At 38.8% G+C, this 17,057-nt stretch overlaps 1 protein-coding gene across 1 annotated transcript in view; it reads right to left on the bottom strand.

Moving 5' to 3' along the window:
- Positions 1-9,482, bottom strand: part of LOC137005493 (NACHT, LRR and PYD domains-containing protein 3-like) — a 30,427-nt gene extending 20,945 nt beyond the window's left edge. The window contains exons 1-5 of the mRNA XM_067366438.1: positions 9,406-9,482; positions 9,132-9,245; positions 8,776-8,889; positions 6,395-8,188; positions 981-1,154 (exon numbers count right to left, since the gene is read on the bottom strand). Coding sequence (XP_067222539.1) covers positions 981-1,154; positions 6,395-8,188; positions 8,776-8,889; positions 9,132-9,245; positions 9,406-9,455 — 2,246 coding nt within the window. The 5' untranslated portion in view covers positions 9,456-9,482. The remainder of the gene's footprint in view (positions 1-980; positions 1,155-6,394; positions 8,189-8,775; positions 8,890-9,131; positions 9,246-9,405) is intronic.
- Positions 9,483-17,057: the final 7,575 nt, after the last annotated feature.

The following is a 17,057-nucleotide window of genomic DNA, read 5'->3' as shown; positions in this document are numbered from 1 at the left end:
AGTGGTTTGAGCGATCGGATTTAAATCCGTCTCAAATGCGTTTTTAGGCATTTAGACCTGGTCTTTTCACGATCAGATAGCCATCCGATCAGAGAAAATGCATGAAGTCACCAGGTGCAAACAGACCCCTTTGACGTTCAAGTGCTTAGATATACACAGGAGCGTTCGAAAGCAGGCGTTTATCAGAGGATCCCTAATATATGCATGCTTTCAAATGCTCCCGTGTAAGCGCGCGGTGAAGAACGTCAAAGATGACTACGACTGTCACATCAATGGTATAAAAGTGCGTCAAGACTTTGAACTTAAACGTGGCTGGGGCATCTATTTTACTCACACTGCTGTCCGCCATCCTGTTAATAACCTCTTTTTCTTAGGCTAGTTAACTTAAGTTCACGTTTCCCTCATTCATGTGTTGAACGCCGCCTTGAAGTAGGACGTTATGAGCAAAGAAATCTATATATAGCGCTTTATTTTTTTAAATTAAAATATCGATATTTGGCGCAGCGATACGATTCTCGTATCGCACAGAGAAGCATGACGATATATCGCCATATCGATATTTTGTCCCACCCCTAGTTATCACACAAGCAAGAGTGTATTTTTTCTGAACATCTGCACTCAAATGTAACATTGATTTTACACAACAACTTCAATAAACAACAGTTTACTGAGTAACTTTCACATTTCAAACACAGTCTGTTTTTGCACCATCAAAATAAAAAGAACAAACAGCAGAATTGCTGCGACTCCGAACACCACAATGCTTTGTTCCTCAAAGAATCAGTGTATTTGAACAAATCAGAGTACATGATTCAATTAGCATATCCATTTATACTTTTTTTACAGTCTATGATTCATACAGGAGCAGCTCATGTGTTCAGTCATTTACAGCTCTATCAGCTGAACTTACAGCAGCAGAAAGAGGCTGAACACTTCAAATACACTTTATATTGAGATTTGTGTGTGCAAGTCAATCTTACCATAGTCTCTCCAGTTTACAGTGAGGATCCTGTAGTACATCAGACAGCAGATTCACTGATGATTTTCCTATTTTATTCTTAGTCAGATCCAGTACTCTCAGGTATGAGGGGTTTGATCTCAGAGCTGAAATCAGAGCAGCACAACCTTCATCTGTGACTCCACAATCATACAACCTGTAGAGAACAATGGCACACTCTTCACTCTCTGATCAGATCAGTTTAGCAGTGAATCCATTATTAAAGAGAAAATACAAACTTAAAGCACAAATTAATATGTTTGATGGATCATTAGACTGAGATCTAAAATGTCACAAAACATGATCATAAAACATCTAAAGTATCATTTAATCAGGAAAATTTTATTTGCACAATATTAAATGTCTGTCTTGTGCAAAATCTGTTTTTAATAAATGACACTATTCATCATAGCTGGACTTCCCAGTGGACTTGAGGAGCTCATGGGCCCCGGTCAGTAGGGGGCCCCACTTTTACCCGTTTATGTTGGTTTGATTTGTTCAGTTTTACCAGTCAGAAAAATTATTAGTTTTATTTCCACTGTCTGGCCAGTTTGAGCGAGGTCTATAAACAGAACAGCCTCCGACTGTGAGCTTCGATGTCATAATCAAACAAACGACGTAAACTTGTATTTATCATTATTTCACATAGCGGACAGACACACGTGTTAAATCGCATCTGCCCGGTGCATTGCATCTTCAGGTTTTCGCTGAGGAGCCAAACAGGTTAGGTGGCAGCATCAGCGGGGTACAGCGACTGTGGTGACGGGACGTACGTCTCAGTTCCCTCCTTCAGGGAATGAGGGTTACCGATATAATTGAGATGTTCCCATTTAGTCTGTCCTTCCAGTGCTCTGTGTAAGCCTCCTGTACCCCCTTGCCTAAAGGACAGTGGGACAGGGCTAACACCGAGAGAGTGTCGATCACTGCTGTTCCCCAAAAACCCATTCAGTGAGATTATTGGATAACGATGGGAAAGCTTACCCTTTCACTGGGAAAGGAACGCTGTTGAAACCAAATCCTTCCCCGAAGGAGTTATGTGGAGAAGTACATATAGACTAACCCCGTAGGGCTGTACTACATATGGAAGTACTGGGGTGACTCCAACCCGATTAGAGGTGGGTTGTCCAAGAGGGAAAGACACAGGCTTCGTTTCAGCAACCGTGTAATAACACATATGGGATCCCTGTAGGGTCACACATATGGAACCCAGCCTAAATCCGGATCTCAAGGATACAACGGAGTAAAGGCCTGATGCCAGATGCTCCGCCACGTCTGGCAGCCGAAGGGTGATTGGATGACTCAACAGGGTCTGCCTTGTAGGGAATCTCTGAAGCAATTAGCGCATGTAAGCGCAGCAAGCCGACACTAAGCCAGGCCTCTCCGTGCCTCTGACCTGAGGTGAGAACACAGGAGAAGACCAGCTCGACACTAAAGGCTATAGAATCTAGCAAACGTTAGGTGTCGCCCAGCCCACAGCTCTACAAATATCTGTCAGCGAGGCGCCACGAGCCAGCACCCAGGAGAATGCAACATCTCTTGTAGAGTGAGCATTCAACCTGAGCAGGCAGGGCACGCCTTGTGTTTGATAAGCCAAGGCGATGGCGGCCACTATCCAGTGGGCCATCCTCTGCCTGAAGACAGCCTTTCCCATCTGCAGACAAAGAGCTGGTCTGAGGTCCTGAGGCTGTGAGTTCTGTCTATGTACAGTCACAAACCGAGGACTGGACAGAGCAAAGCCAGGGCTGGGTCTGCCTCCACCAGGGGCAGTGCTTGCAGGCTCACTACCTGGTTCCTGAAGGAAGTGGTAGGACCCTTGGGCACATAGCCAGGCCGGGGACTCTAGGCATGATTCGTTGACCGAAAATGCCTGCAGGTCTCCTACCCTCTTGATGGAGGCCAGTGCAACCAGCAGAAAAGTGCCGAAGTGATGATGTTTAGTACCTCGGGTAAGTCACCTAGAATCTCCATATCCCATCCAGGGACCAGACATGGAGTTTCCAGAGGTCTGGACGTGGGTGCCAAAAGATGCCCCATCTCTGAGAAAGGTCCATCCTCAGAGGAACCTGCCAGGGAGGGGCTGTCGTGAGGAGCAAGAGTTTCGGGAACCAGGTCCGTTTGGGCAAATAGGACGCAACTAGCAGGACCTACTCCTCGTCCTCTATGACTTTGCACAAGGTCTGTGCAAGTAGTCTCACTGGGGGAAGCACATATTTGCGAAGGTCCCGGGGCCAGCTGTGGGCCAGTGCATCTGTACCGAGTGTTCCCTCGGTCAGGGAGTAAAACAGCTGGCAGTGAGAGGATTCTGGTAAGGCAAACAGGTCTACTTGAGCCTCTCCGAACTCTCTCCAAATCAGCTGGACCACCTGGGGGGTGGAGTCACCACTCTCCCGGTAGGGCAGCTCATGAGAGCTCATCGGCCACACAGTTGAGCACGCCAGGGACATGGCGTGAAGTGACCTCAGATGCTTCTGACTCCAAAGAAGGAGATGACGGGCGAGTTGACATGCAACGGGAGCGTAGGCCACCTTGACGCAACGGTTGCAGTGTTGTCTGTACAGACCAGCGCATGCTTGCCCTGTAAAGCCCCGTGTGTACTTCACTTTCCGTGCCCGGGAAGAAAAAACAGGGGTGGGTGACTGAGAACTAGCTTGTGCCACCCTGAGAAACCAATCGTCCAACCGCGAGGGCTCGAGACATGGTGGAGGATTCCACATGAGCCCGACCCTGTTGGCGGCCCGGGAAAGCATAGCCATCATCTCCGGATCCAAATCGGGCACTGTTACCATTCCCAAAGGAGACAACTGCACTGACTCATTATCTCCAGAGAAATCTGTCTCACCCTCTGATGCAGCTATTGACATCCGGTCATCAGGAGGAGCTCCGAAGGATACGGATGGTGCACACCTCTGAGATGGCCCAACGTTCTCCCCCAGCAGCACTACTGGCTACAGAGTGTAGGAGGAGTGAGGGTTCCTAGGGGGTTGGTTCCCTGAAGGAAGTACGCTCACTGTAATCCTCAGATCACCAGTAACACTGCCTGAAGCAACCCTCTGAGGAGGATTGGAACAAGGCAGCGGCACTGGGACTCCGCCCCTTTGCAGGAACTGGAGCCTTGATCACAACTCCAAGATGGACATCCAGCTGTGAGAACAGCTATTCAGCACTCAAAAGCGCACTGTTACAGGCGTGAAAACAGCCTTTTACAGCTGGGAACAGCTTTGCTCAATAAGGCAAAAAATAAATAAATCAACCGAAAGAGAGGACTTTGACCCGCTGCTGCGCTGTCCGCCCGCACTGAAGAAAAGAGAAGTTTGAAGAGCTGGACTCGTCTCAGAAGACACTTGCTTGCAGAAACACAGACACATATGTTCATCTACGAAGCAAAAAGCTGAAGATGCAATACACCTGCTGCTCATTAAATAGAAGATCTGAAGATCTTAATTAGCGAATTCAGGTGTGGTTGGAGCTAAACTTTGCAGTTAGGTAGATCTCCAGGAACAGGGTTGGGCACCACTGCTTTACATTGTGATTTTTGTGTGAGAGTCAAATATGATCTTACCACAGTTCCTCCAGTTTACAGTGAGGATCTTGTAGTACATCAGACAGGAGATTCACTGATTTTCCTATTATATTCCCAGACAGACTCAGTTCTCTCAGGTGTGAGGGGTTTGATCTTAGAGCTGAAGTCAGAGCAGCACAACCTTCATCTGTGAGATCACAATCATACAACCTGAAGAGAGATGAAAATCAAATAGCATAATAAATAGTTAAACTATCAAACCTCTTTCAAAAAATCTATCCAACAACTTTCAATTGCAATATCATTTAACAATGTCTAATTTTTATCCAAGCTTCATGGTCATATTTGCACTAATAAAAATGTTAAGATTGAATTCATTCAACTGGGGGTCCACAGTGGTACTGCAGGGGGTCAGACAATTAATGTTTGATCACACATTTTGTTAAAAATTAAAACATGGGTAAAAAAATTAAGTACCCTAAGTTGATACAGTAATAATATTATATTGGCGAAACAGATATGGCAATCGCTCCAGGGCACTTATGTGTTTGCGCTCGGGAGAACCCCAAAAGTTTCTATTTACAGCATGTTTTTGCAGCAGTAAGAAATGTAGCCAATCACAGACATGTTTGTTGATTTCTTAAACACAATTGGCAATCAGAGTAGGTTAATTTAGTCAGAATCCAGTTTTTGTTCAGTGCTCAGTTCTGTATGCTCACGAATCCTCTCATTTACAAAGAAAAGATTTAAGTAAAATATTCATTATGCAGTGAAGATAACTTTATTGATTATAATGGAACTGTGAGATTGTGAACTAAGATGAGTGACAGCTTTTTATTGATTGTAAGGGAGCACTCTTTCAAGGCTATATAATCCATTGAATAAAGTTTTGTTTTTATTGCTGCTGAGAGGAAAGATGGTCAATTACATGCTGGAAAACGGCATGTCAAAATAGATACACGCAATGTAAAAGCAGACTGATAGATTGATTGAAAAAAAATTGTTTGTACATTTTTAAAATTCCATTCCAAATATCTGTAAAAGTAACTCTTATAAATAATGTATGGTCTTGGCCAAGCAGCAGCTCAGTTTCAGGTTCTTGGCAATCTTCTTATAGCCTACGTCATCTTTATGTAGAGCAACAATTCTTTCTTTTTTCAGATCCTCAGAGAGTTATTTGCCATGAGGTGCCATGTTGAACTTCCAGTGACCAGTATGAGTGAGAGAGAGCGATAACACCAAATTTAACACACCTGCTCCCCATTCACACCTTGAGACCTTGTAACACATATGAGTCACATTCCACCAGGAAGAGAAAATGGCTAATTGGGCCCAATTTGGACAGTTTCACTTAGGGGTATACTCACTTTTGTGGCCAGCAGTTTAGACATTAATGACTGTGTGTTGAGTTATTTTGAGGGGACAGCAAATTTACACTGTTATACAAGCTGTACACTCACTACTTTACATTGTAGCAAAGTGTCATTTCTTCAGCGTTGTCACATAAAAAGATATAAAATATTTACAAAAATGTGAGGGGTGTACTCAGCTCGTTGAGATACTGTATTTGATAAATGAGCTGTTTCTCCAATAGTTTGTTTGTTCTTAATTTTATGTAATTTACTTAAAAACAAATATTAAAATTTCTTCTATATGTGCAAGAATATTCAACTGGTAAACCTAAATTATTTATTCATATGCAAATTCTTTGACTGTGAATGTCTGAAGTAAATTTACATTGTCACGGTTTAAATTTACATGGTCACATTAAAATACTGACCACTAAACTCTGGAGAACATCTGCAGCACTGAAGATTTATGAACTTTCATTTTCTTAATGTTTTAACAGTAAAGTGATTGTTATCAGAGATACTTACTGAATTGATCTGGATTCTTTAATCACAGGCAGCAGCTTCTGAAAAACCTTACGTTTTTCAGATTTATTGTTTCCTTCAACAAATTTATTAATATCAAACTCAGCCAGCTTCTTTTCTGATGTCAACAACACAAAAACTACAGCTGACCACTGAGATGAAGAGAGTTTGGCTTCCTTTATTCTTCCAGATTTCAGGTACTGTTGTATTCGTTCAACTAGTGAATGATCACCCAGTTCATTCAGACAGTGGAACAGATTGATGGATTTCTCTGGAGAGTTAATGGTGCTGATCTTCTTCTTGATGTACTCAACCGTTTTCTCATTGCTGTCAGATCTGCTGCTTCTCCGTTTCATTAGTCCTTGTAGGGGAATCTGATGAGACTTCACTGACAGACCAAGAAGAAACTGCAGAAAAAGGTCCAGATGTCCATTTTTACTCTGTAGAGCCTCATCCACAGCTCTCTGATGGAGATCAGATAATGAAACATGTTTAAACCTTTCCTTAACTTTAGACCACAAACTCTGTTTGGTGATTTGGTCAAACACATTTCTGTTGTTGTTTGTACAGGAGAGCAGCACATATAGTGCCGCTAGATGTTCCTGAATGCTCAGATGAACAAAGCAGAAGACTTTCCCCTGATACCAGCCAAACTCCTCTCTGAAGATCTGAGTGCACAATCCTGAGTACACTGATGCTTCTGTCACATAAATGCCACACTCTCTCAGGTCTTCCTCATAGAAGATCACATTGCCTTTCACAAGCTGCTGAAAAGCCACTTTCCCCAGTTTGAGGATCATGTCTTCATCTGTCACGTTCTTCTCATAGTCCTTCTCATGTTTGATGTTGGTCTGAAGGATCAGGAAGTGTGTGTACATTTGAGTGAGAGTCTTGGGAATCTCTCCACTCTCTGCTTCACTCAACATCTTCTCTAGAACAGCGGCTGAGATCCAGCAGAACACTGGGATGTGGCACATGATGTAGAGACTCCTTGATGACTTCAGGTGTGTGATGATTGTATTGGCCAGACTCTGATCACTGATTCTCTTCCTGAAGTATTCCTCCTTCTGTGGCTCACTGAAGCCTCGTACCTCTGTCACTCGATGGACACACTCAGAAGGGACGAGATCAGCTGCTGCTGGTCTGGAGGTGGTCCAGATGAGAGCAGAGGGAAGCAGATTCCCCACAATGAGGTTCATCAGCAGCACGTCCACTGAGGCTGATTCACTTACATCACACAACCTCACATCGCTCTGAAAATCCAGAGACAGACGACACTCGTCCAGACCGTCAAAGATGAACAACACTTTATATTTGTCACTGGATATTTCCATTCCTTTTGTTTCAGGGAAAAAGACATGAAGAAGATCTGAAAGACTGAGTGTTTTGTCCTTCATCAGATTGAGCTCTCTGAAAGGAAGTGGAAATATGAGCTGGACGTCCTGATTCTCTTTCCTTTCAGCCCAGTCCAGGATGAACTTCTGCACAGAGACTGTTTTTCCAATGCCAGCGACTCCCTTTGTCAGCACAGTTCTGATGGGTTTGTCTTGTCCAGGTAAAGGTCTAAAGATGTCATTGCATTGGATCGGTGTGTCCTCTGTTGCTGCTCTCCTGGATTGTGTCTCAATCTGTCTCACCTCATGCTCATTACTGATCTCTCCACTCTCACTCTCTGTGATGTAGAGCTCTGTGTAGATCTCATTCAGGAGTGTTGGGTTTCCCTGCTGTGCTGTTCCCTCATACAGACACTCAAACGTCTTCTTCAGATTTGATCTGAACCTGTCGAGGATTTCATGGCTGTAAAATTAAAATACCACATTATTACACAAGTCTAAGTGATACATATATAAAAACAGTAAGATCTATTAAAATTATGAATTATTGATCATGTCGTTGATTATAAACTATATGATGAATCTTTGCAGCATCAAAACCTTGTATATTACCTGTCACCAGGATACATGTTTTCATTCATTTCTTGATTCATAGACTCGTCAGATTTCATTTTCTCACAGACAGGTTCTGTTACATCTGGTCTGGATCGCAGGAATCGCCTTAAACAGCATGAAGTAGATAAATAATCAAATACTCTTGATATTTTGAATTGATACTACAGTTTAGTTTCTGTGATTATATTAGAAAATAAAATAAAATAAAGTGATGATATATATTAGTGTGCCCAATTTCTATATAGCTTGGCCATAAAACAGTGATACAGTGAAGTTAATGAATTATTGATGGAAAAAAGTTTTTACTAATTACTGGTTAAATAAAAAAACAATAATACATTAATAAATTAATAAACCACAATGTACATAAAGCAACAAAGTCTTTTTTGTATTCTGTATCGTAATCAAATCATATATATTATACAAATGTTATACCCGAGATCAGTCTTTGTATCTCCCCTCTTAATATTTACTGGATTACCCATAGACTCGCCACTCCTCATAGACACACAGCTGGACTCTGGTTCTGATCTCTTCTGATCAATTAAACTATAACAGAACAGATTAAAGAAACACTTTAAGGTTTTTTATTAACGTTATGTTGATACAAAAACTGTACATTTAACCAAGCACTCTCATAGATGTGTCTGTGTGAGCAACACTATATATGATAACATATCAGATAAAGAATAACTATAAACAAAATACAAAAATAATTATTCAACATAAGAATATAATACAAAATGCCATACTATAATACATATATAATACATATTACAGATGTGTCATACCTGAGATCAGTCTGTGTATCTCCACTCTTAATATTTTCTGGATTACCCATAGAGCAGTCACTCCTCATAGACACACAGCTGGACTCTGGTTCTGATCTCTTCTGATCAACTGAACTATAACAGAACAGATTTGATCCTATGATTATAATAATTTTACAACAAGGTCTTTAAAAAGTATTTTCCATCAAAAGCACAAGGTCTTGACTTGTTTATAATACAATTTTAACTTAAAAACAATTATGTTTTAAATGTAATTTATGTTTATTTAAAGTACCTGTATTCTGGAGAAACATCTACATCTCTGGATGTTTGTGTGTCATCCATGATGAATCTGAACAGGTGAAACAGAATCTGACATCGAACACTCTGGATGGAAATAACAACAACAATTCAGCTCAACTGGGACACGTTCAAGCTCAAACCGGTTTTGTTACGGTTGAACGACATGTTTCCTGGAAACGGTGTGTAACGGGGATTGAGAGGTTTTCTCTTGTTTGGTGGGTGTGTCAAAAATATCAGTCCAATCATGTATATAAACCACGCGGTAGAGACAGCTCGCACAATGGGTATCAATGTAAGTTAATATAAAAGTACTATATATTTTGCTATTCTATTTTGGAGTGACACTTTCATAAACTTTTCTATTCTCCTCTAATTATATAATGGTAAATATTACTATCATAGGACAACAATGGTGATCATCAATAATGATAAGCCTAATAACACGTTCTCACTCCCAACTCGTCACATATTGGTCAGGACCCCTTGGCGTCACATATTAACGCACCTTGGCGTCATTTTTCAACGAGCGTTTTTATTAGGGTGCATGCTGGATAATGTATTTTTATAGGACTCTGGTATTGATAAATAAATACGTATATATGCTTGTGTTCGATTAATCAATGTCTTGTTTATTTATTTAGGCTATTTATTAAAAATCCTCAAAATTAATAACGCTGACGTCATTGTATGGCGCGATCGCAATCCCAAGGTCCATTGCGATTTTCCACTCGTAAGTAAAAACGTTAATTAATAGAGATCGAGACTATTCTTAAATTCACACACAAAAAACTGTAGAATTAGCTCAAGTTGTGTTTAGAACTTTTAGAAGTGTAAGGCAGCATTTATTAGGACGGTTAATGATAGAAAACTTTTTTATATATAAATAAATTACTTGCTGCACCAAATGTGCAATAGGCTAGCAAAGTTAGCTAATTAAATTCAAGTTAATTTTTTTCGCATATAATCATGAAGGTGCAATCATTGGGAATACAAGATTTTCAGTACTGATGTGTTTCCAGTTACCTATTTTACATACTCAGACTGCCACTTTAGCCAACATTATAAATGGTCCAGTAAAAAACAGGGTTGCCAGATTAGTTTGTTTTCCAGCCCAGTAATTGTTTAAAATCCACAAATAATCTGACAATAAACGCCTAAATATATAATAAACAGTAGAAACAAATTCATAACAACAACATTATTGTGTCTCAGCACAATTTCTCACTATGAAATAAAACCATGTGTATAATTAATGTAATAATAAATTATGTTGTCATAAGTTATTAATACTTTTTACAGTGAGTTCTGCTGTGGTTTTGTTTGGAACTATTTTTGTTGGCGAAATAGAGAAAAACTTACATTATTAACAATTTTTGTGTAAAATGTATTTAACAGTATTAACTTTTTGCTTATTCAACTGTATTAAATCAATTTTACATTCTCTCAAGCCCAATCTGGCAACACAGGTGAAGAGAATACTGATGTAAAATGTTCAATTCTGTTTTTTTGTTTGTTTTTTCTTTTTCATCATTAGGTCCCTCAAATTTGCCTGCAAAAATTATCTTTATTCTAACACTCCACCACATACACACACACACACACACACACACACACACACACACACACACACACAAATAAATAACAAAGGCACTTTTAAGAGCCACGTCCGTCTTGTAAACCTGTACCCATCACCTGTACTCTCTTCAGCTCTCTCTCTCTGTGTCTCCTCTCTGTCTCTCTTTGTCTCCCCCTCCCTGTTTTATTTGTCCATCTCTTTGTTGTGAGTCTTTCTGTCTGTTTGTTTTTCTGCCCATCACTATGTCCATAAGTGATTCAGAAATCCAAGAAAATCTAATGGTCTTGGATAACTTGGTTGATCATCAAGAACTGAAGGATGAGCTCCAAAGTCTTGATGACTTTCTTGGTGAGCTGCAAGAAGAGGAGGCGGCAGCAGCACCAGCAAAGACGCCTGAGCCAAGGCAACCAAGGGTGCACTGGAGAAAAAGAGACGTGCATGGAAATATTGTCTATGCAAGGCCAAGATCAAGCAGGCATCAGTCAAAAAAAGGTCAGTATTGTTTTTCATTAAAGATATTTTGAGAAATCACATTGTTTAGGCACTTAATATTGTAATAAAGGAATTAAGGAAATGAAGGAATACATGTTTAGTTGATATGTCAGGGAAACAATCAAACCAGAACCAGTCATTTGATTTTTGACATAAAAAGTAGATTTATTAAAGATGTTACTAGTCTTAAGTGAAAGTGAAAAATTAAGTGAAAGAGACACATTAATGTTACTATTAAATATTTTTGTAAAGCAGTATGAACTACAAGATTAGCACAAAAAAAAATGTTTATTTGTGGGCTGTTATTACATTTTAGGAAATCTTGTCAATATTATGGTTATGCAGTAAAATGTGCCTGCCTGGTTACCATCATAGTAAATCGCTTGCAAGGTGTTGGTCTTGGGAAGGCTGACTTCCTTAGTATGGAGAAATAAATACTATGGAAGTGAGTGGGGTCCACCAACTGTTTGGTTACAAACATTCTTCAAAATATCTTCCTTTGTGTTCAGCAGACCAAAGAAATTAATACAGGTTTGGAACTCTTTAAGGGTGAATAGATGACGACAAAATTTAAATTTTTGGGTGAACTATCCCTTTAAACAGTGAGCTTGTGCCATTTCAGGCTGGTAATTTCAGTTGTAAATTTGAATGATATATGTAAATGTTGATTTGTGTTGTTTTAATCCTCTACAGCTGATCACATTCAGAACATTGATCCTCCCTTCAATGCTCCTGACACTAACTGTGAGGTGGCCTTTGCTCCAGAGACTGTTGGTTTGTACTTCATTGTACACCATTTTCATTGTTTCCATTTATATCTGACAGTGGGTTAGAATGTAAATAAATGTTTGTATTTTAAAATTTGTTTCTAAAAACTCCATACTATTTTAACAGAGTGTTTTCTACAAGATCTCCAGCACTCACTGAGCGATTCCTCAGGTGATGAGGCATCACCTCTTGGAACCCCAAGAGATCCTCTTCTGGCATCCTCGAACTGGAGCATACGTCAGAGTCTCTTTTCAGAGAGGTGGAGGGCAGAGAGACCCCGTCTGGTAAACACGGCTGCAGCAAAAGAAAGTGTGGCAACACACATCTGCCAACAGTGTAGGAGCAGTCCAGCAGTTATCCGGTGTTGTGACTGTCGACCATGCCCCTTCTTCTGTGCTGAATGTGACATCAGCATGCACACCAGACATGTCCTCCACAATAGAGATGAATCCAACAACTGTTGTGGTGGATAAGGCTCTTTCCCAATGTGGTAAGTTTTGGCTTGTGTTTGTACAACATATCCCATTTTCAGAATAGTTAAGCTCATAAGTTTTATTATTTAAATGATCCCTCTTTTCTCTTTTTGTTTGATCTTGAATTTATGTAGATACTCTGTGTCAGTCGGCTTTTTGAGCATATCTTGTGTTCTTTTTCAGCAATGTGCTTCAATAACATTGATCCATTATGATCTTATATTACTCAGTCAATACAAATTATGTTAATTCACATGTACTGTATGATCTTTTTCAGTGCGGCTTGTACCTGTGGAAATGCCTGAAAAAATCTCATTGAGGGTCAGTCCAGGAAAGACTGTTGCTGTGGTCACAATGAATGATAAGAATGTAAAGAACTTTATTTTGTCCTGTTTGAGAAGCATCTTATGAAGTATACAAAGTAATGTATAAATTGTATTAAGAACCCAAACCCTGATTGACCCAGCAAAGAATTGCATTACAGTGGATGTGTTTTTGATTTTTCCAGGACGATATGATCTAGGAAAAAATATATACTATGGAAGTCAATGGGGACCGAGATCTGTTTGGTTACAAACATTCTTCCAAAATATCTTCCTTTGTGTTCAGCAGAACAAAGAAACTCATACAGGTTTGGAACAACTTCAGGGTGAGTAAACGATGACAGAATTTTCATTTTTGGGTGAACTATTCCTTTAAATTAGCTATCATTATGACAAATGGCTAAAAATCATACACTGTATTTTCGCACAAAACCAGCCCACCTTTTGTCCCTCATTTCATAGTGACAAAGTTGGCAACCCTACCTGTCACAGGAATAAACAAATCTCCATTTCTCTCTTATACAGACACAGACAAACAAAAAGTGTATGTCAAAAATGTATACAGTGGTTAATTTGGCCTGGAATGATCTGAAACATCTGGAAATCACAAAATAAATCTGTTATCAGTATATCAGATCAGTCTCCGCAAATGCCATATAGATTGGTATTGGTAATTAGACACTTTTGCCTTGTGTTTGCAGTTACTGTGACACACACACACACACACACACACACACACACACACGATGGGCAGTTGCTGAATTCTCAGGTAAGTCTATTGCATTACGTTTCCAAGCAACAAATGGCAATGCATTATTAAGTTTTCAAATCAATGATATTATGGACTTCTTTATAAAATAAATCTCAAACTCAAGGGTTCAGGTCCAGTGTGATATAAATATGGTATATGCTGGAAATATATGTCTTTTCACTGTGTTTTTATTGTTTATACATGGATCTTTACTGGCAGAAACTGATTTAAAATAGGGTTGCACAATGATTTTATTGATTTTAATGTATCGGTAACAGCACACTCCCACCTTTTTTTACATTTAAACTGCCTTTACCATCATCAAGTGCTCACTTAGTTACTCTTTAATAAAACTACTAACTTAGTAACACTGGTAAATGTAACTGGTAAATAATCTTTCAAATCTCAAAATCATATTTCATATACTACATTATAATGTTGTGATGCCCAAAGTTAGTTTAAAACTATCAGTAAATCCTTAATTTTAAACAATGATGATGTTAGATATTGTTTCAATCAAAATGTTGCTATTATTTGTTATTAGTTATATTATTCTCTATACTCTTAGCCGGGGGACAGTTTTTATTCATTTTTCTTATTTAAAAAAAAAAAAAAAAACACCAAAGTAGTATCATTGGCTGGTAATATTCACCCTTACATTTTCCCATATTCTCACTTACATGTGCTCTCCCCCCCACACATCTTTCCCATGCACTCCCCGACCTTTCTACAGTAATTTCTCTAATATAATTGCAGGTGTTGCTTATGTAAGAGATAATTTTCTTAGTAAGGGTGACCAACTTCTAGCTACTGTACTTCTTTTGACTTTATCTCTCATGGCCTTCTGCCAATTTGATGGTCAAGCCTTTTCCCATGGGCCAATTGAAATATTGTATCAAACCAGTCAATACACCCCAGAGGTAAGAAGCCTTCATATGACGCACTTAATAATGGTCTTGTTCATTTCACAGCCACCTGTTGTCTGGTGGAAAATTGACAACAAAATATGCTCAGTGGCCAAGTTAACTTGTCTGACCCTTACAGTTAAATATATAAGCCAAGAGGCCTCACAACACTTCTAGCTTTTATAGTAAGCAAACTAATTCTATAATTGTTTTCTATAGAATGAATAAAATACTCCATCAGGGGTAAAGTGAGCCAAATGCTGTGGGGTAAACTGAGCCAGCGTTTTAACTTGTCCCACCATTAGGCACTGAATTTAAGTTAAATCTGGTGTCATTTTTTAATGTAATATTACGCAACTGGTTTAGTTTATCTTTTTGAGTTTATTTGATAGGAACAGTGTACAAGTACACCAAATCCTTCTCTGATATGAACCAGAGGATGTTTCGTCATATATATCTTTCCACCTGTGGTCTCTAATGGCCTAACATGGTCGACATTGCAGAAAAACTACCATGTCAAGAAGCTTTTGACTAAAATGTTTATTAGTTTCAGTGTCATTTATTCATTCTTGTTTAGTTTTTATTTAATTTTACTCAAACTCTCTGTTTAGTCTGTTTATGGGAAGGTTACAACTTTGGTGTAAAAACTTGAGAAAAAAAGGAGATCCAGGCAGTCCAGCAATGATCATGTCAGAGATTAAATTTGAATAAGGAATAACTAATTTATTAATTTAAAATTATAGAGACTTTATTAATAGTTAATAATAAAATCTAGAGTACTGTATCCAACAAATGAAGATCAGAATATAGAGAATGAAGGAACAATATTGACATCTGCAGAATGAAATGAGAAGAAGAAGAGATGAAGCAGAAACAAGACGCAGATGAGATGCGAGAAGCAAAAAGAGCAAACTGAACTATTCTTAATTATCTGAACATATTATAAATAATCCTCACAAATACATCAGTGTGACGTATGGTAAAATGTCACAACTAAAAATCTAAATAAAATAAAATAATTGTCCTTCTTTACTTAAATCAATTTAATTTTGTTTAACTTAGTCACTCAATCTTGTTCTCATTCAACACAATGCAAAAGTTATTTCCGTTAACACATGCTAAAGTCTCTATAATGGATCAAATTTCAAGCTGTCTACCAGGGATTATGAATACATATTCAGACATCTTCAGATGACAAATAACAGGATATAATCTTTGCTTCATTCAGTTAATATTGTACTATTTATTAATTTCTCTAGGTCCCACATTTCATGTATATAGTATGTAGTATGTATCTGAGACAATGCATAAGTGAAATAAGAAAACTCTTCTGCAGAATTATCTAAATACAGTTGTACATATCGTATCACTACAAATTTGGAACACAATACTTTAAAAATAGCAGCACACTCAAACTAACACAGCTGGGACAGAACAGAGCGGAACAGGATTTGATTCAAAACTAACTTCACCTCATCAAAGTGACTTTAGCCATAGCCATTAGTCGAATTTGTAAGCCTTTTTACAATCCAATCCAATCTCCTTCATGAGACGGACATCCACATACAAGAATAATTGCTGATGTACTGCTCTACTTTGACACCCATCCTGACAAGATCGATTTATGTAGGAAGTTTAAAAAGTTATTTAGCGTTTTAGGTTTTAGTGCCTTGCAAGGACTTCTGAAAACATTATGAAATATTATCATCTGCTGGATCTCAAATTAAAATGTATAAAGCAAGGCCAGTCTCCTGTTATTGTAATTGCCGACCCCTCAACAGAAGCTTCCACCTTACATGGGAGTTGACTAAACAGACTTTCAATGCCTACAAAACAGTCTCACCTGAAAATAACCTGGGGTAAATAAGACTAAATAGACATCAATATCAAACACAGTCACCCTCGGAAACAGAGAGCTCTCTTAATGGATATGCACTCAGCCTGACTGACACAGAATAAATGATTATTAATATGATTTAATAAAAATATTAATTATTCAATATTCAAAGATTCGGCAGAGACCTGGACTCGTGGTTCTTTCTTTGTTTGCAGCCAAATTGAAAGACCCATATCCACAGGCAGATAGCTCAAGCAATCCAAAAACAGTGGACCAAAAAACAGAGGTGATATAATACTCACCTCTATTTTAAACCTTGCAGTGCAGCGACGGGCCGTGAAGAACCTGGCGGAAACACCAAAACTGATGCAAAAACTTGAGAAAATGAGATCCAGGCAGTCCAGCAATGATCATGTCAGAGATCAAATTTGAATAAAGAATAACAAATTTATTAATTAAAAAAAGGATTAAGTAATTAAGACAAACAAATTAATTAATAGTTAATATTAAAATGTATTG

Source organism: Chanodichthys erythropterus, chromosome 17 (assembly GCF_024489055.1).
Source record: "Chanodichthys erythropterus isolate Z2021 chromosome 17, ASM2448905v1, whole genome shotgun sequence".
In the NCBI taxonomy this organism is placed as follows: domain Eukaryota; kingdom Metazoa; phylum Chordata; class Actinopteri; order Cypriniformes; family Xenocyprididae; genus Chanodichthys; species Chanodichthys erythropterus.
Note: the sequence above shows the minus strand (reverse complement) of the source record. Positions and strands in the feature narration are given on the sequence as shown.